General features: G+C 38.1%; 2 protein-coding genes across 2 annotated transcripts in view; one reads left to right on the forward strand and one right to left on the reverse strand.

Moving 5' to 3' along the window:
• Positions 1-14,701, forward strand: part of NUDT6 (nudix hydrolase 6) — a 36,076-nt gene extending 21,375 nt beyond the window's left edge. Inside the window, exons 4-5 of the mRNA XM_074273701.1 lie at positions 7,133-7,187; positions 12,713-14,701. Of these exons, the coding sequence (XP_074129802.1) occupies positions 7,133-7,187; positions 12,713-13,110 (453 nt within the window). The 3' untranslated portion in view covers positions 13,111-14,701. The remainder of the gene's footprint in view (positions 1-7,132; positions 7,188-12,712) is intronic.
• The window catches only part of FGF2 (fibroblast growth factor 2), a 67,817-nt gene continuing 50,383 nt past the window's right edge, over positions 6,394-23,827 (reverse strand). The window contains exon 3 of the mRNA XM_074273702.1: positions 6,394-13,702. Coding sequence (XP_074129803.1) covers positions 13,517-13,702 — 186 coding nt within the window. The 3' untranslated portion in view covers positions 6,394-13,516. The remainder of the gene's footprint in view (positions 13,703-23,827) is intronic.

Here is a 23,827-nt window from a genome sequence, read left to right on the forward strand (position 1 = left end):
TGAATTGCTGGGAAGAGCTAAGCCTATCATAGTTTATCATCAGATATCCTTGCTTACTATTTCTGTATACAGTATTTTCCTTACACTGTTACTGTGTATAATGTTCTCCTGGTTCTGCTCACTTCATCAGTTTATCAGGCTTTTCTGAAATCAGCCTGATCATCATTTCATATAGAACATAATATTCCATTATATTCATATACCTTAATTTATTCAGCCATTCCCCAATTGATGAATATCCACTCAATTTCCAATTTCTTACCATTACAAAAAGAGCTGCCAAAGCATTTTTGCATGTGTGGGTTCTTTTCCCTTTTTTATGATTTCTTTGGGCTACAGACTCAGTAGGAACATTGCTAGATCAAAGGGTATGCCCGGTTTTATAGCCTTTGGGAATAGTTTGAAATTTTTCTTCAGAATGATTGTATCATTTCAGAACTCCAATAACAATGTATTAGCATACCAGTTTTCCCACACCCCCTCCAATATTTATCATTATCTTTTCTTGTCATCTTAGCTAATCAGATAGATGTGAAGTAGGACTTCAGACCAACAAGAATTTATTAAGTACCTATTATGTATCAAGCACTATATTAACCACTGGGATACAAAAAAAGAAAAAAAATAGTCTGTTACTCTCAGGGATCTCAGTCCAATTATACAATATACAAATAACCATGTATAAATAAGTTATAAAAAGATAAATTGCAGACAATCTCATAGGGAAGACACTAGAATTAAAAAGGCTCGAGAAAAGTTTCTTAACTGAGACTTAAAGAAATCCAGGGAAGCCAGGAGATAGACATAAGGAAGAAGTTCCAGGGCACAGGGATAGCCAGGGAAAATGCAAGGAATTAAGAGATAAATTGTCTTTTCCAAAGAATACTAATGAAGTGAATGTCATTGGATAATAGAATACATAAAAGGAAATAGGACAGAAGAAGTGTGGAATAGTAGGAAGGGGCAATTTATAAAGGACTTTAAAGACAAACAGGGGATCTTCATATGTGATCTTAGAGTTAATAAAGAGTCATTAGAAGTTATTGAAAGGGGAAAATGAGGGGAATTGAAGATAATCAGACTTATGATTTAGAAAGATCAATTTGATGACTGAAATCTAATTTGTTGCCAAGACCTGTTGATTTTGTTTCATAGCATCTCTCCTGAACTTTTCTGTCTCCCCTCTGACACTGCCAACATGCTGGTTTAGACTCAAGTCCTCATGCCATTGCAATAACTTGCTGTGTGGTTTCCCTGCCCTATCATTCCTCACTCCAGTTCATCCTCCACTTTGTTGTCAAAGTGGTCTTCCTGAAATTCAGACTGTCTTTACTTTTCTTTAAAAAAAAAATAAACCATACTTTCACAATGCCTGTAATGTCAATCAATACATATTTATTGAATGCCTACTATGTGTCAGGACCATGTTTAGCCCTGGGCATATAAAAAGAGGCAAAAAGATATTCCCTGCCCTCAGGGACCTTACAATCTAATGGGGAGACAGCATACAAATACATAAACACGAAGCAGCCTATGTACAAGAAAAATAGGAAATAATTAACAGAAGAAAGGCTTGGAATTAAGAGAGGATTGGGAAAGACTTCTTGTATTAGGTGGGATTTTAATTGGCACTTAAAGAAGCGAGAGAGGTCAGTAGTCAGAGCAAAGGAGGGAAAGCATTCCGGTTTGTAGTACAGAGAGAATATCTGCAGCCAAGATGGAGTATCGTCTTGGTGAAATAGCCAAGAGGCTGTGATAATATAAGGTGTAAGTCAGGGAGGGTAGGAAGAGGTGGTTTATGAAGGGCCTTGAATGGTAAATAGTATTTTGTATTTGCTCTTGGAGGCCACACAAACCCATTAGAGTTTATTAAGTAGAAAGGTGATATGGTCAGACCCGAACTGTAAGAAAATCACTTTCGTGGCTGTATAGAGGATAGATTAGAGTGAGGAGAGATTTGAAGCAAGCAGACCCACCAGTAAGGTACTTCCCTAGTCCAAGAATGAGGTTATGAGGGCCTACTTTATAGCAATGTCAAAGGAGGAGTGTTATGAAGATAGAATGGAAGCTGATTAGATATTCGGGGAGAAAGGAGCAGAGAATGAGAGTAAGGTTGAAACCTAGATTGAGAGCCTAGGTGCTTGGGAAGATGGAAATATCCTCCAAAGTAATAGGGAAGTTAAGCAGAAATAAAGGTTTAGGGAGAAATAGAATAAGTTTAATTTTAGACGTGCTTATTTTAATTTTTAAAGTTTATTGATGTTTTATTTTTATATTATAAACCTTTATAGATTACTTCCATTTCATGAGAGGTCTCAAAACAAATTAAAGCAGTTAAGTAAAATTAATAATAGAATAATCTTATCTGAAAAAGCATTTTATATCCATAACTTTCCCCTGCCTCCCATCTATCTTTTTATTTTAATTAAGAGAAACTCCATACCATTGAAAAAAGAAAAAAAGAAAAAATGGCTTGTAATATATATGCCTAGTCAACAAAATACATTCCCTCAATGGTTATACATAAAAATATGTCTCATTCTGCCCTCTGAATCTATCACCCACTGTCACAAATGGCATATTATTGGTCCTCTGAAATCATTGTATTACTTATAGTTCTTGTAGCTTTCAGAGTTGTGTGTTTTATAGTGTTGTTATTATATAAATTGTGCTTCTGGTTCTGTTCAGAATTAATTCATCAGTTAATCAAATCCTCAGAATTGCTCTATGTCAAAATACTGATGTTATAGCATGAATTGTTCTGAATCTGCTCACTTCATTCTATCATTTCATACAAATCTTCCTATGCCTCTTTGAAATAATTTCTTTCTTTATTTCTTATATCACAGCAGTATGTACCATCATATTCACATCCCACACTTATTAGGTCTTTCCTCAGTTGATGGGAATCTCTTTAGTTTCCAGATTTGGGGAGATTTGCCATCATAAAAGAATGCTACAAATATTTTTGTGCACAAAAGATCCCTTCCTCTTTCTTTGATCTCTTTTCATTGTGGGGCTGGCATTGGCTTAGTTGGGTCCAAGGACATACTCTGTGTATAATTCCAAATTACTTTTTCAATTCAGAATGTCCAGATAGATGTGTGAGACTGAAGATCAGGAGAACATTTAGTGTTAGATAAACAGGTTGAGAACTACCTCCAAAGAAATGATAATTGTATCCACAAGAGCTGAGTGGACAAAACAGGAAAAAGGGAGAAGAGAAGAGGGCCCAGGAGAGAGCCTTGGGAGACACCCACAGTTACCAAGTCGGGCCCAAAATGAAAAGACTGCAAAGGTGAGCAAAAAGGAGTGGTCAGAGAGGTAGGAGGAATCCCAGATAGGGTAGTGTCCAAGGAACTAAAGAGAAAAGATTATCCAGGAGAGGAGGATGATCAACAGTGTCAGAATGCAGGAAGGATGAGGATTGAGAAAAGATTTGTTAGAAACGGCAAATAAGATTTGTAACTTTGGGGAGTACAGTTTTGGTGGAATGAGGAAATTGGAAGTCAGACTGCCAAGAGAAGAGAGGGGAAGAAAGGAAGTGGACGTACTGATTGTGATGGCCGGTTTCTTGAGATGGTTAGCCACAAAAGGCAGGAGAGATATGCAATGATAGCTATGGGGGATGGATGGGTCAAGAAAGGATTTTTGAGGAAGGACAAGACATAGGAAGAAACTGAAGATAAGTGAGAGAATGGGGATAATAGAGGGAGCAATGTTCAAGAAAATTAGTTAGAATCGGATCATTTGTGCATGTAAAAGGGTTTACCTTGACAAGAAGATTTAGTTCTTCAAGTGAGGAGAAAAGGTGGAGGAAATAGTAGTAGAAAACATATGAGTGATGGAGATGAGGGATGTTCCAGTAATTTTTTTGAGTGAAATATAAGGCAGTCTGAGAAGGTAGAGGGAAGGGGATTGGGAGCTTTGAGAAGGAATGATAACATTTGAAAAACAACTTTATGAGTTGGCTAGAAAATCCAAAAGGATTGTTTTGCTGCATTGAGGGCCTGAGATTATGAAGCATAATTGTGTAGTAGACCCATTCAGCTTGGTTTCGTGATTTTCTTCAGCTTCATTCAACGCTCAATTGTGTAGGAGTAATGTCATGACCTCACCAGCCCAACATAGTTGGAAAAAATTGCACATTCTTTCAGAACTCTTCAAATGAATAAGTTAGCTATAGAACATATTCGTTAAAAGTCTGTAAGTTTGGCTTATTAATGAGGATTATACAGGTGTTCTGATCCACAACAGTCATGAAGAGAATATACTCTCTGTTATCCTTTACTTCCCTCCAATAGTGGTTCAGGGAAGCATGAAAGGATGGAAGGAAAAAAAATTTGGTTCCAGATCTCCTTCTCATCATCCCTTCCTCAAAACCTCAAATAAAAATATAAAGATCCTATGATATGCAATTCCCTCATTATATAGATTAGGCACAGTTATAAAGTGCCCTGTCTAAGATATATAGTTAGTAAGTGGCAGATTTGGAATTCAGAGCCAGATCTCCAGATAGAATGCCTTAGGTCAATGAGCCAAACTTTCTGGTTCAGAACATATTAAAAAGAAACCACAAAGTTACAGATTGGTGCAGAAAAAAAAAAAAAAAAAAAAAAAAAAAAAAAAAAAAAAAGGCTTTACTTGACCACAAAGGATACACAAGCACTAGTGAGACCATGGACCAAATTAGGGTTAGAAACCCAGATCAAATGAAACTTTTAGGTATCACCTAATTTAGGAGCAATGACAGGCCAGTTTGTATGATCCCATTACCATTCCACACAGACTCTAGACCTGCTTCTCTGGTCACTCACTGCTTCTGCTGTAGAGCTAACCCCTCTTTCCAAGATAATCCTTCAAATGCTTGAAGCCAGCCATCTCCCTCTCCCTCAAGACTTTTCTTCCCCATTGCCAATTCCTTTACTAGATCTGCTTATGTTAAGGATACAAGACCCTTCATATTATCCGTCTGCCATCTCTGGGTACTGTCCAGCTCATCCATATCCTTTTTTTTTTAACTGTCATTTTTTACTGTCATAGATTTTTGCCATGTTTTATTTTTTTCAATTAAATGTAAAAAAATTTAAATTCTTTTTTTTTTTTTTTTTTTTTTTTTTTAATTTTGAGTTCCTCTATACCCTAAGGGTTATCCCCTTTGTGCATACTCTTTGATTCAGCAGTCTCACTACTAGGTCTGTATCCCAAAGAGATAATAAAAAAGTGAAAAGGACCCACATGTGTAAAAATGTTTGTAGCAGCTTTTCTTTTTTTTTTTTTTTGTAGTGGCAAGGAATTGGAAATTGTGTGGATGCCCATCAGTTGGGGAATAACAGAATAAATTATGGTATATGAAGTTAATAGAATATTATTGTTCTATAAGAAAGGATGAGCAGAAAAATTTGGAAAGACTTACATGGACTGCTGCAGAAACAGGAGAACATTATACCCAGTAACAAGATTGTGTGATTTTTTCAACTGTGATGAACTTGGCTCTTCTTAACAATGAGATTAATCAAGGCAATTCCAATAGATTTGGGATGGAAAATACCATCCATATCCAGAGAGAACTGTGGAGATTGAATGTAGATCATAGCATAGCATTTTCATCTTGTAGTTGTTGTTGTTTGTTTGTTTGTATTTCCCCCCTTTGAGCAAATTTTTCTTGCCCAACATGACAAATATGGAAATATGTTTAAAAGGATTGCATATATTTAACCTATATCAGATTGCTTGCTGTCTTGGAGAGGAAGAGGTAAGGAATGGAATTTGGAACACTAAAGTTTTATAAAAATTAATGTTAGAAATTATCTTTACATGTATTTGGAAAAATAAAATACTAATAAAAATTTTGAGTTCATAATTCTCTCCTTCCCTCTCTCTCTTCCCCACCTCCCTGAAAAGGCAAGCAATTTGATGTAGATTATATATATATGAAGTTATGTAAAACATATTAGCAATGACCCCCAAAAACTTATTTAAATTGTTTCAATTTGCATTCAAACTCCATAAGTTCTTTTCTGTCAGGGGATAGTGGGATTTTTTAAAATCATAAGTCCTTCAGAACTATCTCCCTCTTAAACTTTGGTACCCAGGACTAAGCATAAAACCCCAAGTAGCGCCTGACAAGGCCAGAATACAGAATCCTCATTTCTGTTTATTTCTTCTAGTAAGTGCCACATATTCTGACAGTACTTTGGCTGTTGACTCAGTAATTAAGAGACCCAAAATTTAAATCAGGTTCCTCTGATTCCAGATTTAATATCCTGGTCACTATTTTTTACTCTCTTCCAATCTTCGTCATTTCTCCTTCCTTCACTTTGTCCCCTTTCATTTACTCCCCCCCCCTAAAAAAAAAGCAAGGAAGAAATCACAGACAATATGACAAACATAAAATAATAAATGTTTTATTTGTGCCACCCACAAGAAGCAAATATGCTTGTACATAAAATCACTTAAAGTATAGGACAGTAATCATCATATTATCAGCATTTTTAGTGAATATATGATAAGAGTATTTTAAGGGGGCATTTAAAAGTCGCATACATTGATGATTATTACATCTAACATTATATAAACTACTTAGTTATAGCAGCCTCAAGATTTCCTTGTTTCTTTAACTAGTCAACTAGCAGCAATCTTGATATATATACATAACTATCACTGCAAACATTCAGTAGATGTTTCTTTCCATGGTTTCAGTCATACCAGAATTTTTATCACATTAACAAAAGTAGCCTAGGATCCCTGCTATTGGGGTGAATGAAGCTGGTGGATTGCTTGAGCTTAGAAATTCTGAGCTACAGAAGGGGGAAAGCAGATTGGCTTCTATACTAAGTCCAGGGTCTCTGGGCTGTCTGAGGAAAGGCAAGAAGAGGTGGCATGGTAGAATTGGCTGCTGCAATTTTAGACTATTTAAGATACAAAGACCCCATCTCAAAAATATCTATTTCTATTTTTAAAAGGATCAAAAAAAAAGTCAAAAAGTTGAAAATTTCAAAGGACCAAGCACCCCCAGGTATCTTAACCAATGGATGATGGATTTGAATTTTATGTATTTTTTGGTCCATTGCTTTCATGAAAAGTATAGTATATTAATTTTTATGTTTTGTTTTCTGGTTTAAAAATTCAGATGAAAAATACATGGAAGTTTCCAGGAGGTTTGTCAGAACCTGGAGAAGATATTGGTATGTCTTGTTCTGTTTTTAATGGCCTAGAATGAGGTAAGGAAATCCAAGCAGAAACCATCCGGTTTGCTTAGCTAGTAAAAATGATTTGGAAATTTCAGTTTGTTGCAAACTGGTTAAGATGATGGAGAAGTTAGGTCTGGATTAGAGGTAAAAGGAAAAGCAAATTCTGTGGAATTCAGTAACCACTGTTAAGTTCCTACAATGTGCCAAGTTCTGTGCCCAATTCTCTGGGTATATAACAGCAAAAAACAAAAATAGTTCCTGCCCTTAGAGTTAAGGCTGTAGTTTAGTGAATTAGACCTTAGACTTACAGTAAGAAGGAGTTAGATTCAAATTTCAGACACTAACTAGCTATTATGACTCAAGGTAAATCTTAATTTTTCTAACTACCTCACTTTCCTCATCTGCAAAATGGGAGACTTGGATTCAATGATCCCTAATATTCCTTCTTGCTCTGGATTTAAGATCTTAGGATATTACATTTAATCATTTTGCCTAATCCATGGTCCATTTGGAGTATATTAATTTATTAGTATTTTTTCACTTATTATGGTTCAGATCTCCCCACCCAAAAGCAGACTTTAAAAGAATCCTGAAGAGCTTGAGAGGTAGTCAGGAAATAGAGATAAAGCCATCAGAAAGATTTGGCATGTAGGCTATCTGTGAGAAAACACAACTCTCCCCTCAGAAATCAAAGATGGGCAAATTAGTCCAACTGAGCCAGTAGTTGCCCAGCTCCCATTGTGTGCCAGGCTCCATGCAAAGCATCCCTCATTCCAATAACATCCAGAGCAATGACAGTGGAATCCTGATGAAAGAGATAGCTGCATAGAAATGTCCACTCTTCAAGACCAGGGCCACTTTCTAGGTCAGACCTGGAGCTAAGATCCTAATTAGAATACATTGGTAGAAAATTGTAGGGATCCATTGGTTATTATTTCTCTCAAGCCAAAAAATTCCAACCTCAATTTATAAAAGTTCCTAAAATTAATTTCATTTGAAAAACTGCTTCCTTCTTTATTACTGCTCCAAAAACAACATGTCACCCAGCTTGACTCATCCAGCTCACAAGCAGGAGGGTTTACAAGGCAATTTTGGGTTTCAGTTCTTAAAACTCTTTATTAATATAACAGAGATACCAACCCTGCAACAGGCTTAGAGAGGATGATTTTTGCCACCAACACACTTAGTTGGCCCCAAGTCAGCCCTAAGAAATGTATGAACAAGGCCCATCAAAAGGTCACCTCTGCTTGAGACCCCTTTCTTTGGGTCATTCAGGGTGAATCTGGTGTATAATTCTAGGTAGAAGGCCTCAAATGCATCCTCTACTTTCTGTCTCTCTGTAGCAGGTCACCTGTGTGCAGGAAAGTCCCTTTATCCCTCAGTTTTTTTATCTGCAAAATGAGGTCAAAAAGTCTCTTTAATTTCTATGATTCTTTGAATTGAATTGAATTGAATTATGAATAGCTTTCAAGCTTCTCCTATCGATATATAACAGTCTTATTTATTATTTCATCTGGAATATTGTGAATGCCTAGAATATGATTCATTATTATCCAAAGAGAAGTACAAAAGCAAGAGTGATTTTTGCATTTTCAATAGTCCTGAGTCCTCCTATTAGCCCAGATAATTAAGAGCTGGCCATAGATAGATCATTGTGCCAGAGAACAGCCCTCCAGAAAATAGGCATCTGAGCTTAAGGTTTTAGAATAGAAGCTTGTAACCTTATTTGTGCCATGGACATGTTAGGTAGTCTGGTGAAGCCTTTGGTTCCTTTCTCTGAATACTGCATACAACAAAATACATAGGATTCGAGTTATCAGACCCTTGAAATCTATTTACATATCCTCCAGGGGGTCTATGAATCTCAGGTTAAGAACTCCTAATCTAGAGTAAAGGAAAAAAATGTCTCAGAAATAAAAAATTCTCATAAGGCCATCGCACTTGACTTTCTAATTGAGAGTCCATCCTTGGGTCATAAAGTCAGACAACACAGCCCTATTTAACTCTTAGGACCAGCACTGATGGGAAAGAAGATGACTCTGAGCCATTCAAAATAGGGGAACAAGATAACTTAGACTTAGAATTATTTTAGGAAAACATCAGAAAAATATGTTTTAGGAACATTTCAGTTTAAAAAAAAAGTTTCTGCATTTAAAATAAAAAACCTGGGGGGAAATTTTATTGCAAGAAGACATTTCATTCCTTTAGGCCACCAGATAAATAGATGAAAAAGGTTAGAACATTAAAAAAGGAAACATGATTTTGTGGATGGAGAGATGTCATGAGACCATGGACAGGTCACTTTCTTCCCAAGACTCCAGGCAACTACAGTTTAAGACAAAATTAGAAAGATCTTCATTGATTGGTAGAGGGAGTTGAATTCTCTGTATCTATAAAATTACAGGTCAAACCCCTATCTCTATATATTGTTCTGAAATATAGTAATAATCTGGAAATCAAATGGAATTCTAATGAGCTAAGGATGAGAAATGCCAAGAAAAAGTAACCCTAAGGATTTTGTTGTCTCGGAGGCCTCTGGATTTATGAGGCAACATCCAGGACAGATGGGACAAGAATATCAGTACACATAAAACAAATGGACCCCCTCGCTGCTCTCATCCCAGACAAACAAATATTCTACCAATCTCTTTTCCCATCATTTTAAAATACACATCACAAAACACAAACAGCAGTCATCATCATTTTAGCATTGTCCTGTAGAGGGCATTACATAGTTAGATAATTTCACCTTACATACACAAAAGAACAACAACCATATAATAATAATGGTAGGAAACAGGTTTCCATTTGCTCTTCAGACTCACAACCTGTTCTTTCTGGTTAACTTACAGTACATTAAAGTGATACAAACAACAGCAGAACAGGAAAATCACAGAATGTACTTTGAAGCAAAACTGAAATTTGTAGTGACATTAATTGTGGGAGAAGTTTCTTCCCAATGGAGGTCATTTCGTCCTTTCGTTATCCCAGATGAGTTCCACACTTTAGGCATTAGCCATGCACACGTAGATATCCAAACACTTGATTTTCTTTATTTTCCCAGTTGCTATCACTTTGGTTAAAGAACTGACTCTTGATCATCTGGAATGTTGGTTGTTTAGACAATCAAAGACCTGGGAGTTCTCACCTTTCAGGTTATATAATACCAAGGCTATACACTCAATGCCAATTTCTCTGTGAAGGAATATTAAAGGCCAATTAAGACACTGGATTCTATACCTTTAAAATACTTTTAAGAGAGTTTTGCTTAAAAAAAATCTCAATTTGTTTAAGTAATAAAAACTCCACAAGAAGCCAGATCAAACTAAATGTACTTGAATGATGAGGAAAGAAAATTCAGCCATTTTGCTCATTAAAAAATGAACTTAGTTTTCCCAATTACATTCTGGGTTTTTTTCCCCTCAGTTTTATGAATGTAATATCTAATTATGTCTGGCCTATGGTTAACTCTCAATTATAGCAGTTAATGAAGAGGAACTTACAGGTACATTTAATAAATGGGAACTAAATTCCACATCCTCTTGACTCCCTTAAATTTTCCCCCTGCCAGTAATGCTGAAACAAGAGACCAATAATAAGGAAGGCAGGGAGCTGGAAAGATAGTTTCCAGGAAGAGCCCATGGGGAGATGCTGGGAAGTGAGACATTTTCTTCCACTCCCTTCCATGCCTGCCTTCCAATAACCTTATTGCTTGACAGCCAGCAACAGTGGAAGCAGTTGAAAAAGTATTTTAAAGGAAACCAGATGCCTTTAGCCAATGAGAATCAAGAAAGGGGATGATGATGAGGGGATTCTGCCACAAACTAGCTGTTATATTCATTTCCCTTCTGATCCCCTTTTTCCTCATAAGTAAAATGAGGCCCAAGAGAAGCAAAACTCCTAAGCCCTTCCCAACATTAGTTCTTAGGTTCCTATGACAGGATTGATTAATGTTGAGAAGAGATTTCCAAGGTCCTTGAGTGGTCACAGTCAAGAGAAGTGGGCAAACCTAGCCCAGAAATATTTGCATATAAAAGGTAGTTAACTACTAGATTGGATGTGCAGGACAAGGGGAAATTCAAACTCAGGAGTGAAATAATTACCTTCTGGTTCTGATGTTGTATACCTGTGTGACTCTGGGCAAATCACTGGTTTCTCAGAACCTCAATTTTTCTTCATTTCTGATTATCCAGAATTGGACTAGACCAACTCTGGGATTCTTTCTAGCACTAAAGCTATTATTCTAATAATGAAGTCCACCATATTTACTTTCAGTTACTCCAGAAAGCGTTTTAGGAAAAAATGTTGTACTTGAAAAGTGCTCATTACTTACACTGTTATCTAAAAAGGAATTTGAACAGCAAGTTAAGTAGTAAATGGCGACTTTAAGTCTTAGTCAAGTCCATTTGGGTTCCTTGGGATCTTGAACCTGGGGTAAGAGGTGGACATGAGGCACAAGGAAGCAGGAGCTGCCATTAATCAAAGACAGAAAAAACATTGGCTTCCCTGTCCAACAAGTATGGAGACATCCCCCAGGTGTTAGAACAGACTATCAGGGAAGAATAGTTCTTCAATAGTTTAACAGCAGCATTTTGTGGTGGGGAGAAACAGTACTGAGCTAGAAGCCAGAAGACTTTGCTTCTAGCCCTGGCTCACATACATAACCTTGGAAAAGTTCCTTCCTCCCTGTGCTTCTCAGTTTCCTTATCTGTCAAATAGTGGGCTAAGACCATGTTTCTAAATTCCTCTCCAGCTTTAAAGTCCCATGAGGACAGGAATGTGTTCATAAAAGCTGGACAAACTGGTTCTTTTTTTTTCTTCAGTGTGCAAGATGGATCCAAGCTTGGGTGGGTGTTTCATCCTCATGCATTAAAATTAATAGTCAGGACCCCACTCAATAGTTCCAGACCTGCAGAGATGACTCCTCCGTGATTCACTGGATCAGCCACTTCAGAAAAGAATCCCAGTTATACAATCCATCTTTTCTTATGAAATCCTTTTCTGTGAAAGTCATTTGTAGATCCAAGACATCTGAAGGACTTATCATGAAAAATGCTGTCCATCCCCAGAGAAAGAACTGATGGAATCTTATTATAGATTGAAGCATATTTTTTTTACTTTACTTTTTTGGGGTTTTTATTTTGGTCTATGTTTTCTTTTACAACATGACTAATATGGAAATATGTTTTGTGTGATTACACATGTATAATCTATATCAAATTGCTTACCTTCTTAATGAGAGAATTTGGAACTCATTTGTAAAAATGAATGTTGAAAATTGTTTTTACATGAAATTGGGGAAAAATAAAATATTAAAGTTTTAAAGAGAAAAAAAGTTATTTGTAGGTCTTGTCCTTTCAGGATGTCTCCAAAGGGGATGTGTGAAGACTTTGCCTTGTTGGCAATGAGAATATGGTCTTTGGGTAGCAATTACAGATCATGGTCCCTCAGTTCAGAAAGTTCCTTAAGGATGTGTTCCCACCAGTGTGAGCTGTTATACATTTTCTTCTTCTCCCTAGGAGACACGGCTATTCGGGAAGTTTGGGAAGAGACTGGCATCAAGTCAGAATTCAAAGCCCTCCTGAGTATCCGGCAGCAACATGGGGCCCCAAATGCATTTGGGAAGTCTGATATGTACATCATCTGCCGTCTGAAGCCACTTTCCTTCCACATTAGCTTCTGTCCACACGAGTGCCTGAAGTGTGAGTGGATGAATCTCACAGACCTTGCGGAAGCAGACGACACAACTCCGATCACCCGCAGGGTCGCTAATTTGCTCCTCTATGGACACAGAGAAGGGTTTGAGAAGATCGACCTTTCTATGAGGGAGCTCCCCTCTGTCCACAGAGGGCTGTTCTATAAACTCTATCACAAGGAGTTGCCAGAGCTCTATGAAAATATAGCTAGAATGGATTAAAATTCACATTGACATCCTTTAATAATTTTAAAAAAAGGTTATTGGGTCAGATGAATGAATAATAGATTTTGAGTGTGATTGCTAGACCTGTCTTTCTACATTAATTCTTTCAGGATAAATGCGTTTTAAAATGTGCACATCTTCAAAAGTTTCTTTTACAGAGGCAGCCAGAATAAGGAAAAGAGGGGTACTTCCTTCCCAGTAAGGCTCACCACAGTGTCACAATGGACACATCAGTCATTTAGGTGACACAATAAGTTAATTCACCCCGGGGTAAAGTGAAGATTACAGTTTAGTCAGTCATCCCAAATGGACCATCATGCCCATATTTCTATCTTCTTTTTTTTTTTTTTCCATCTTCTGCCTCCTTTTGGATTGGAAGAAGAAACAGAGAGTCCCATGGCAATCAGCTCTTAGCAGACATGGGAAGGAAAAGGATGGCTTTCTGCCCCGGTCCAGTCTTGGATCCAAGCTTATATTGGCCTGTGCGTTTCAGTGCCACGTACCAATTGGAGTATTTCCTTGAGCGATAAGTGTTGTAATTGTTGGACTCTAGCCGTTCAAAGAAGAAACACTCTTCAGTCACACATTTCTGGAAAAAAAGATAATGATTATTATTGTTGTTAATAATAATTCACATCTCTGGATATTGTGGAAGTTTACATCATCTTACATTGCATATAGGAGTACCAGAGGAAAGAATTCTTATCTCTATTTTCTAGATAAGGAAACTGAGGTCTACAGAGAGAAAGTCTATAGTCACACAGCTAATAAATACTGGAGCCATAGTCAAGCCCAGTGCCTGCTGAATGCAGCCTTTTTTAATCCAGCTGCAGCCATCCCATCTCTTAATCTTCTTGTGTTGAGATTTCACAGCATGGACAGAATTAGCTCCCTAATTCTGAATGCCTAGGGGGTCAGCATTGTTTGTTTCTAACTAAGACCCGGGCCAACAAGCCTGGTATTCTTTAAAGGAGACAGCAGATGTTTCTCCTAAGGAGAAAATCCATCTTGTGACTTCATAGTATTGTGTGCTCCTAATAAAAGAATTTCCCATCATTCAGCCATAGACAATGGGGAACGTGGGAGGCAGAACGAACAGCTTTCTGGTTTGCTCAGGAGATGAAGCCACTGAGCTATAGAAAAATAAGATTCTTTTTGGTCCTGCCAAATGTGGTCTTTGGAGGGACAAAGAAGATTCAGAATTGATTTTTCATAGGGATGGGAATTCCCAGTGTGAATGCTTCCCTTCTTGCACCCATGCAAAATAGCAACAATTAAGTAATTTCTAGGAAGCTAAATGGCTTAGTAGTTAGGGTACTGGGTCAAATTGTGGAAGATCTGAGTTCAAATGTGACTAAAGACACTTCCAGGTTGTGTGACCCCGGGAAAGTATTTTCTTTTGTGTAAAATGGAGATTAATAAAATAGCACCTACCTCAAAGGGCTGTTGGGAAGATGAAATCAAATGAGATAACACATATGCCTTTTGCGAAACTTAAAATATTGTAAAAATTCTAGCTATTATTATTGTGATTTATTATTATTCATCATAAAGCAAATTTTATATTAAAATGACAAATTTAAGATTGTATGGATTGTACTGCTAATGCGAAACGTATTGGGTCCCCCTTTCCTCCTACAGCTAAGTATGTAGAATCAGAAGGGACTTTGGAGATTTCTAGTTCAACCACCTCATTCCACATATGGGGAAAATGAGACAAAAAGAGTGACTTGTCTAGGGTCATCCAAGCTGGTCAGGAATGGAGCCAGCATAAAAACCCAGATTATCTGACTTCCTGCTTCACCCACTTAAGCCCCAAAGGAACTTCCTTTCTGCAGAGACGCTGTTCTGCATTCTAGACCGAGGGACCCCACCTCCCCAGGGCAAACAACCATACTCAGTAAGGAACCCACAGACAGCAGTGGCCATACGCTTATATAATAAGCCCTGTAGTACAGCAGAGTTCTTGAGGGTTTTAAAGACCAGGCTGAGGATATTAAACAGGTAAAACCTAAAGCACATGAGGATTAGCATGGCTGTAATATGTACAGAGTAAAAAGGACAGATGCAAAAGAAATGGTAGCGGTGGTATCTGAAAAATAACAATTTAAAATGAAAAGAAAATATTAACAACTTCCTCATATCAAGAATAGAAAAAACAATCTTTGGGTGAACATACTTGAGAAAGCCTAAATCCTAGCATTTATGCCCATGGCCTGGATAATAATAATTTTATTCGGCTCCACAATGGAGGAAGAGAAGGCATCCAAGAATCCCCTAAATTGAGATGCCAAATAAAGACCTTAGAAGCTAAATATCATCATGGCTTTAACATTTCCAAAAATTTTCTGACTGTGAAAAGGTTGAGGGAGTCCCTGAAGAAATGTTTTGAAGCCATGAAAAGTCAGTCCCTTTGCCTGAAAGTTTTCTACTCCTGGTTCACAATAATATAAAGGTACCAGGGAAAGTCAAGGTTAGCTTTAAAATCATCACATGTACATATATGTCATCTTCTTGGTATATATATTTTTAAAAACTCAAGCATTATTCTGATAAAAAAGGGATCATGGAATCATAATTGTAGGTCTGGATGGAACTTTAATGGCCACCAAGGGAGACCAGTGATGGAGGATTTGGGTCCTGTGACTCCTTAATCAGTACTCTCCACTGTACCACACTGCCTTGTGTGCCTAACGCATCCTTCCTTCTGAAAAGCAAGCTTTATCAGGGTGCCCATCTGTGCAATACCAAATTTACTAATCACAAGCACCTGAAGGGAGATGCAGAGGGAGAAGGGACAACTGGAAAGAATCCAGTCTCTGGCAGGATGCCATCATCTCAAGGCTGGTTGGTTTTTCCAGGGTTTTTTGTGAGAGTCCTAATCTACCAATAAGAACTTTGAGTTCTTTCTTAAAGTTGCTGCTGCTGCTGCTGCTGCTGCTGCTGCTGCTATTGCTGCTGCTGCTGCTATTGCTGCTGCTGCTGTGGGCAACCCCAGGCCCATAACTATATGTATGCCTGACTCAGAAGTGTTTCTCACCCACAACCACCCCTACCACTTCCCTTGGTTTTCTGGGGAATGAGGGTTTTTCATCTGAAGATTAACCCAGATCAACACAGATGAGTTTGAGAGAAGCCAGACTGTTGCCTACTGTGGTGTGGAGGCCAGCCAGGGAATACAGCATTATAAGAGTGTGGGATAAACTTGGGAAGGGAATTAAGATGACCCCCAAAAGAGGGAGCTGGAGAGGGGCAGAAAGGACTCTAACAACATTTGGGATCTTCCTTCTTCAAAGGAGGTAAAGCCTATTAAAATTTCCAACTTACACACACATACACACACACACACACACACACACACACACACACAGCAGAGATGTGACCATCATCCAGATAAATTGTTTAAAAGCTTCCCCAAAATTGAGTTTGTAGCTCATTTAGTCAACCAGCATTTATTAGGCATGTACAATATACCAAGCACTGTGCTGAGTTCTGAGAATATAAAGAAAGGCAAAAACATGTTCCTATTCCCTGGAACTTACAATAAAAGCAAGGAGAAAATATGTAAACGATTGTGTACAAACATAATATTTGTTGTTGTCCAGTCATGTTTGACTCTTCCATGACCCCAATGGAGCATTTTTTTTTTGACAAATTCTAGAATGGTTTGCCATTTTCTTCTCCAAATATTTTTCCAGATGAGAAAACTGAGGGAAACGGGGTAAAGTGATTTGCACAGAATCAAACAGCTAATGAGTGTCTAAGGCCAGATTTGAACTCAGGAACATAAGGCTTCCTGATTCCAAGCCTAGAATGAGAGAAAAAGAAAGGTGGGGGAGAGAAAGAGAGATGGAGAAAATGAAGAAAGAGAGAGAGAGAGAGAGAGAGAGAGAGAGAGAGAGAGAGAGAGAGAGAGAGAGAGAGAAGGAAAGGGAGGAGAGAAAGAGAAGCAGAAAGAGGGAGAGAGAGGAGGAGGAAGAGGAGCAGGGAGGAAGGAAACAAGGGAGATAGGGAAAAAGAGAAACAGAGACAGAAAGACACAGAGAGAAAGAAAGACAGAGAAAAGGAAAGAGAGGGGAAGAAGAAGAGGAGGAAAGAAAAGAGGGAGGGAGGAAACAAGGGAGACAGGTAAAGAGAGAAATAGTGACAGAGAAAGAGACACAGAGAGAAAGAGAGAGACAGAGAAAGAGAGAGAGAGAGAGAGAGAGAGAGAGAGAGAGAGAGAGAGAGAGAGAGAGAGAGAGAGAGAGAGAGAGAGAGAATATATCAATATCAATGGAGGAAAGGGTGTAGAATTAAGTTTGGGAAAGGTTCCCTATAGAAGGTGGAATTTATTTGGGAGTTAAAGGAAGCAGGCAAGTCAGCAGGGAAGGGGAGAGCATTCCAGAATGGGGGAATTGCTCAGTGACTTTCCACATGTCCGTTGCATCAGAAATAGGCAACAAGAGAAGGGACAGGCAAAAAGACATTTAAAATTTATCAGTTCCCTATTTTGAAATCCAATGATAACACCTGAGCAGGATGTTTGGCTGACTGATACATCAATATGTTAAGGACTATATGTTTAGTGTGGAAATTCCCTCTACCAACACAGATAGCAGTAAGCCATTTTTCCCCTGAGGCAATTGGGGTTAAAAGTGACTTGTCCTGGGTCACACAGCTAGGAAGTGTTAAGCATCTGAGGTCAGATTTGAACTCGGGTCCTCCTGACTTCAGGGCTGGTGCAGCAACCTATTTGTAATGGCACCAAAATATAGACTTAGGGCTAGAAAGAGACACAGAGATTATCCCTTTATAGACCCAGAGAAGTTAAGAGTCTTCCCCAGAATCACACAGTTAGGAAGTATCTGAGGCTGGATTTGAACTCAGGGAGATGAGTCCTCCTGGCTCTAAAACCAGTGCTCTATTCACTGGGCCACCTAGCTGCCTGCATTACCACCTATAATTCTTCCTAATTGCTTCTTGGCCTCAAAAGTATACTATCCGGGAGAGCAGCAGCCACCATATCCTTGTCTTTCACCTACCACAAAGTTACAGAGATTTGGGTTCATTATTATGCTTTTCTATTTATATCTCCAGTACTTGGCACATAATAATAGTTTAATGTCCATTCATTCATTCATTCATTCATTTCCTATCCTAAAAGGTGACCAGTCCCATCCATGACTAACCCCCACCCAGAGACACTGAGACCTCAGTCCCTGTTGTCATGATCAATGGAAACTCACGGGATGACAGTTCAGTGACAGGACACAGAATGACTGGATCCCAAAAGAATCAGAACCATTAAGTGAAATCCAGACTCAGAAAAGACAGTAGTTTTCAAAGCATAATGAATAATTCACAGCATGGCTAAGTCATTCTGGGGGAGAAGATTATGTGGGGTGTCTCCTTCATCTCCCCACTACTATACAGGGGCCAAAAGAGGGCTGGGATGTACACCATCGTGATTCACCCTCCGTGTTTTGTCACATCCTGAGTTTCCAAGCCTTTCTCTCTTCCTGGTCATGCCAAAAGCATTAACAGTTTATGGATGATTCACTTCCTTGGAAGGGGGGAGAATGCATTCAAAAGTCTACCCACCTTGGTCACTTTTATCATTGTACCCTTTACTGGTTGTTTCCCAATAACCTTTCAGAGAATCCTTGAGATCATAGTGGGTCAGGATGCAGAGTGGAGATCAGGGTCAAGAACAGACAGATGAAGGGAGGACTAAAGGGAATCTTTCCCTCTGAAGGGAAATGAAGAGTGAGCACGTTCTGGAGGCAAGTAAGGAACGCTGACTAAAGAAAATGTAGGTAGTTAAAAAGAAGAGAGAAAGGAAAAGGAAAAAGTGCCTTGAAATGGACAAAAAAAAAAAATGGAAGCCACTGAGCTATAGATTGCATTTATAATTATAAGCGACCTGACATTGATATGACTAGTGCTTCAAATTTGAAAAGCACTTTAAGTCATTTAGCAAGCTTTGATTAAGTACTTGCTATGTGGCAGGCACTGATTATGCAAAGAGAAAAAAACAAAACAAAACAGGACTTTACAAAATATGGGGGTAAATACAAAATAGCTTGAGAAGAATAGAAAGTCCAACAGTAACAATATTACTTGCTACTTGCAGTGTCCAGAAAAATTGAAAAAAAGGACTTCTCTGAGATGCAAAATAGTGTTTGTAACAGCTTTCCAATAATTGAATCTTGTAACAAACTGATTAGGGTAGGTCAGTAATTCCAGAATTTAGATCTAGAAGAAACCATCTAATCCAATTTCCACATTTTACAGATGAGGAAACTAAAGACCAAAAGGTTTGGTGAATTAATTGTCCAAGTTATCACCAGTGGTAAAGGGTGGAACAATAGGAACAGTCAAGCCTTAAGGATACAAATTCAGTGCTCTTTTCTAGTCTAGGTAACACATTGTAGAAAATATACTTAAGACAAGTGCTTGGTACATGGTAGGTGCTTAATAAATGTTTATTCAATTGAAATGATTGTTGGGATAGAAAATACTCGTCTATGTTCTTTCATTGTAATTAAATATGAAGTTTTTATGGTTGTGGTTTTTCAGTCATTTTTCAGACATATCCTATCTTTGTGACCCCATTTAGGACTTTCTTGGCTAATACCCTAGAATGGTTTGCTCATTTCATTTTTCAGCTCATTTTACAAAGGAGGAAACTGAGGCAAATAGGGTTAAGTGCCTTGCCCAGAGTCACACAGCTAGTAAGTGTCTGAAGCTGAATTTGAATTTGGGAAGGTGAGTCTGCCTGATTTCAGGACCAGCAACATTCTATCCATTGTGTTGCTATCTCATGCTTTTTGCTCTATTTTCCTCAAATTATCTTGTAGCTAATTATCGGCTTATACACTGTATCCTATAAGATATAAATTGTTTGAGGACAGGGATCTCATTTTTATTTTTGATTCTTCTAGTATCATAGAATCATAAATTTACATCAAGAAAAAAGTTTAGAGGCCTTTAAATTCAACCTATTTTCCAAATGATGAAACTAAGCACAAATATTAAATAATTTGTTCAGGATCCCCTAGATTTTTGAGGTTACAGGTCAAGTAACTCTAAGTCCAGTCTAGGTAAGACTGGATTAGGACAGTGTTGCCCCCTATTCCTGGAATCTTTGTACTTCTTCATACAACCCAAGAGTTCATTAGCAGCTTTGGCAACCCATCACACTACTGACTCATGTTGGGCTTGGAATCCATTTAACCCCCCCAAATCTATTTTTAGAACTACTGTGGTAGTTGTCTAACCATGCATTTAACACTTGTGAAATTGATTTTTGGGCCCAAGTGCACAAGTTTCTTTTTATTCCTAATGAAGTGTACATTATTAGATTCAGCCCAGTGCTTTAACCCATCAAAATACTTTGGATCCTGACTCTGTGAGATATATTATGAGCTATCCTTCCCAACTTTAAGTCTTTTTCAAGTTAGATGCACATTCCACTTATGTATTTAACCAATCAACTGGTTAAAATTGTGAGCACAGGGTGAAGCACGGATCCTTGGAGTACTCTATTGGAGACATGCCATGTTAATATTAACCATGAACATGGTTCTAGCCTATCCTGGCAGAATGCACATCACTGTCCCATGAGTCTGGGCACCTGACTATTTCTCAATCTATCTGATTATATTCTTGTCTAACCTATACCTTTCTCATGCTGAAAAAAAGGAAATAAGGTTAACCTGAGATGAACTATTCTTGATGAAGTGAGAATACAAACCTGAATATAAGTTAAACTTGAACTTTAAAAAAATAAATGAAGGTGATATTTTAAAAAATCAATAAAAATAATATAAAAATTGGAGACAGACAAAAATAAAGTGAGGGAACTGAATGAGATGATTTCTAAGGACTTCCCAATTCTATAATCTGAGAGAGGGAAGAAGAGAGGGAGAGAGGGAGAGAGAGAGAGAGAGAGACAGAGAGAGAGAGAGAGAGAGAGAAAGAGAGAGAGAGAGAGAGAGAGAGAGAGAGAGAGAGAGAGAGAGAGAGAGAGAGAGAGAGAGAGAGAGAGAGAAAGAAAAGCAGTGAGCAAGGGATGGAAAGAGGAAGGGAGAAAGAGAGAGAGAAAGGGGGAGGAAAGGAGAGAAGGAAAGAGGGAGAGAAGAAGGGATGGAGAAAGTATAAGAGTTGTGATCCAAGATCCAAAAGCAAGGGGATCGAAAGCATTTCTCCGGGAATGAAACAGAGAGCACCACTGATGGAAAGTTGAGGTTATACAAGGCAGAGGTGAGGAAAGAGAACATTCTAGAACATTAAGGCAAGTTGAGTGGAATATTCCCTAGAAACTAGCAGTAGTGGTGACAGTGGCTACCCACTAATTTTAAGGATAAAATTGGGGAACCAATTATTATTACTTAACAAATCATTATTGTTGTTATCACTACAAATTTATAAAAACAAGAGCCACAAATCATTTATGAAAGCCATCAATTTCCCATGTAAGCTATTTCCTCACATTGGGTGCAGTAAATTAAATGCTAAAGAAGGCAGCTAATACAATACCAAAGTTATTCTCTAAAACTGCCTCTGTGCCTCTGTCTGGTTTCAACTCCAAGGAACAAGATAACCTATAGTTGCACTCCTACCCCTGTATTTGCCTGCCTCCTTTTATGTATTGTGTTCCTCACCCTCATCCCCTCTCAATTAGATTATAAACAACTTAAAGGCAGGGACTGTCTTTCTTGTTGCTAGTTGCATTCCCAGGGCTTAGCCCATTGTCTAGCATATAGTAAGTGTCTAATAAATGTCTACTGGATTGGATTGGTTTCTTTCCAGTTCTAAATTTATGGTCTGTAGTCCTATGTTCTTGAATATGGGTTCAGAGATGGACTGTTTCTCATCAAAACTTAAAAAAAGCCCATCTCCAAGTTGGCTACATCAGGTGGGATTATTTTTTCATCCACAGCAATTCATGACACTATAGAAGGATTGTGATCTATTCAGGAGAGGAACATTCCCATACCACTGACCAAAGGTCCTTAAAATTCTTCTAAAAATGCTCTGTACAAAAGCATTTAAACAACATTTATAAGATTGTATTAGATGGCCTAGTTGTGGTGTGATGTATACATACTGATAAAAAGACAGCCCTTCGCAAAGGCTGCTGGGTAAGGAAAACTGCAGTCATCAATCACAAGTTTATCCTACAACTTGAGCATAATGATGAGGATCTAAAACAAGAGTTTGTTGACCTGCGGTCCATGGACCCCTAAAGAATCTGTGGATAGATTTGATGAGTTCAGTGAACTTGGGAAAAATTAAATCTTTTTTTTTTTCTTCATCAATTTTTGTTATAATCCTCTGTGTTTTATCTTATGCATTTAAAAACATGATTTTGAGAAGGATCCTATCAGCTTCACCAAACTGCCAAAGGAGAACCCCTGGCATGCAAGGAAGCCATTTAGAAGTCCAATATGAAGAGTCTGAATGAAAATGACAGAAAAGATGGGACTAAAACAAGAGCTTTCCTGGTACTTTGGACACATCTCTATAATGATGCATAAACATTCTGCACAGCCCTCCTAGCTTCTCAGGATCCAGGCTCTAATTGTGGTTTCATTTCTTTTACTCCTCCTATGGATTTATGCCCACAAACATTTCATTGTGAAGGATACAGTTTATCCTAGTTTGCCTCACTGTGGTCATTTAGCTATGAACGATGGTTTCACTTCTGGTTTGGGAAATAAGCACCATTAATGGGAGGCTGCCATATCCCCGCCACTCTGAACACAAGAGCAAATGGGTTCCCCCTCCTCCAGACAGATATCAGGCAGGCAGAGCTTCCCATGGATGGGAAAATATTTGTCATTGTGGTGACAGAAACAGGGACACAGAATTTTCCCTTCTTGACAGTGAGTAATACCAGCTTCTACTTTGGTGTTAAGTGGGCACTCACATTTAGCCCCACCCTTTGCCTTCCTTTAATCTCCCCCTACCCTATTTTTTTATGAAGTGGCAATATAGGATAGTGAATAGAGCACTAGACAAGAAGCTGGAAGACATGGATTCAAATCCCAATTCTGACATTAATAGTTATATAACCCTGGAACAAATCACTTAACCACTCTGTGCCTCAGCTGCTTTCTTTGAAAAAATAAGGGTCTGAAAGGGAATGTCAACTTAATAGTTTCTAAATCCCTTCTAATTCTTAATGTAGGGTACTAAACTCTATGATCTCACAATAACCAAGACAGATCTTCCCTTCCCTTAAACACAACCTAATGCTCCCAAAGCAATACTGATTCTGAGACTGTAAATTCATATGACAATATGCTTTCTGTATACTCCCAGTACTGTTGGAAAGGGACAGCTAGGTGGTACAGTGCATAGAGCATTGGTCCTGAAGTCAGGAACACTTGTCTTCAAGAGTTCAATTCTGGTCTCAAACACTTACTAGCCATGTGATCCTGAGCAAAGCACTCCAATATCTTTGCCAAGAAAACCCAAAATGGGGTCATAAAGACTCAAACAGCTGGAAAACTACTCAGCAACTCAACCTACGGATAATGGGTCCTATTCAAAGGCCCACTTGCTCTATAAAGACATCCAAGGGTACCAGCTATTACTTCCTCCTGTCACAGCTTGCAACAATGTATGGAATAATCTTTCACTGACTTCTTTTCTAGAGTATAAAGTATACTTTAGTATATATATATATATATATATATATATATATATATATATATATGTACAT

This window comes from Sminthopsis crassicaudata, chromosome 6 (assembly GCF_048593235.1).
Source record: "Sminthopsis crassicaudata isolate SCR6 chromosome 6, ASM4859323v1, whole genome shotgun sequence".
In the NCBI taxonomy this organism is placed as follows: domain Eukaryota; kingdom Metazoa; phylum Chordata; class Mammalia; order Dasyuromorphia; family Dasyuridae; genus Sminthopsis; species Sminthopsis crassicaudata.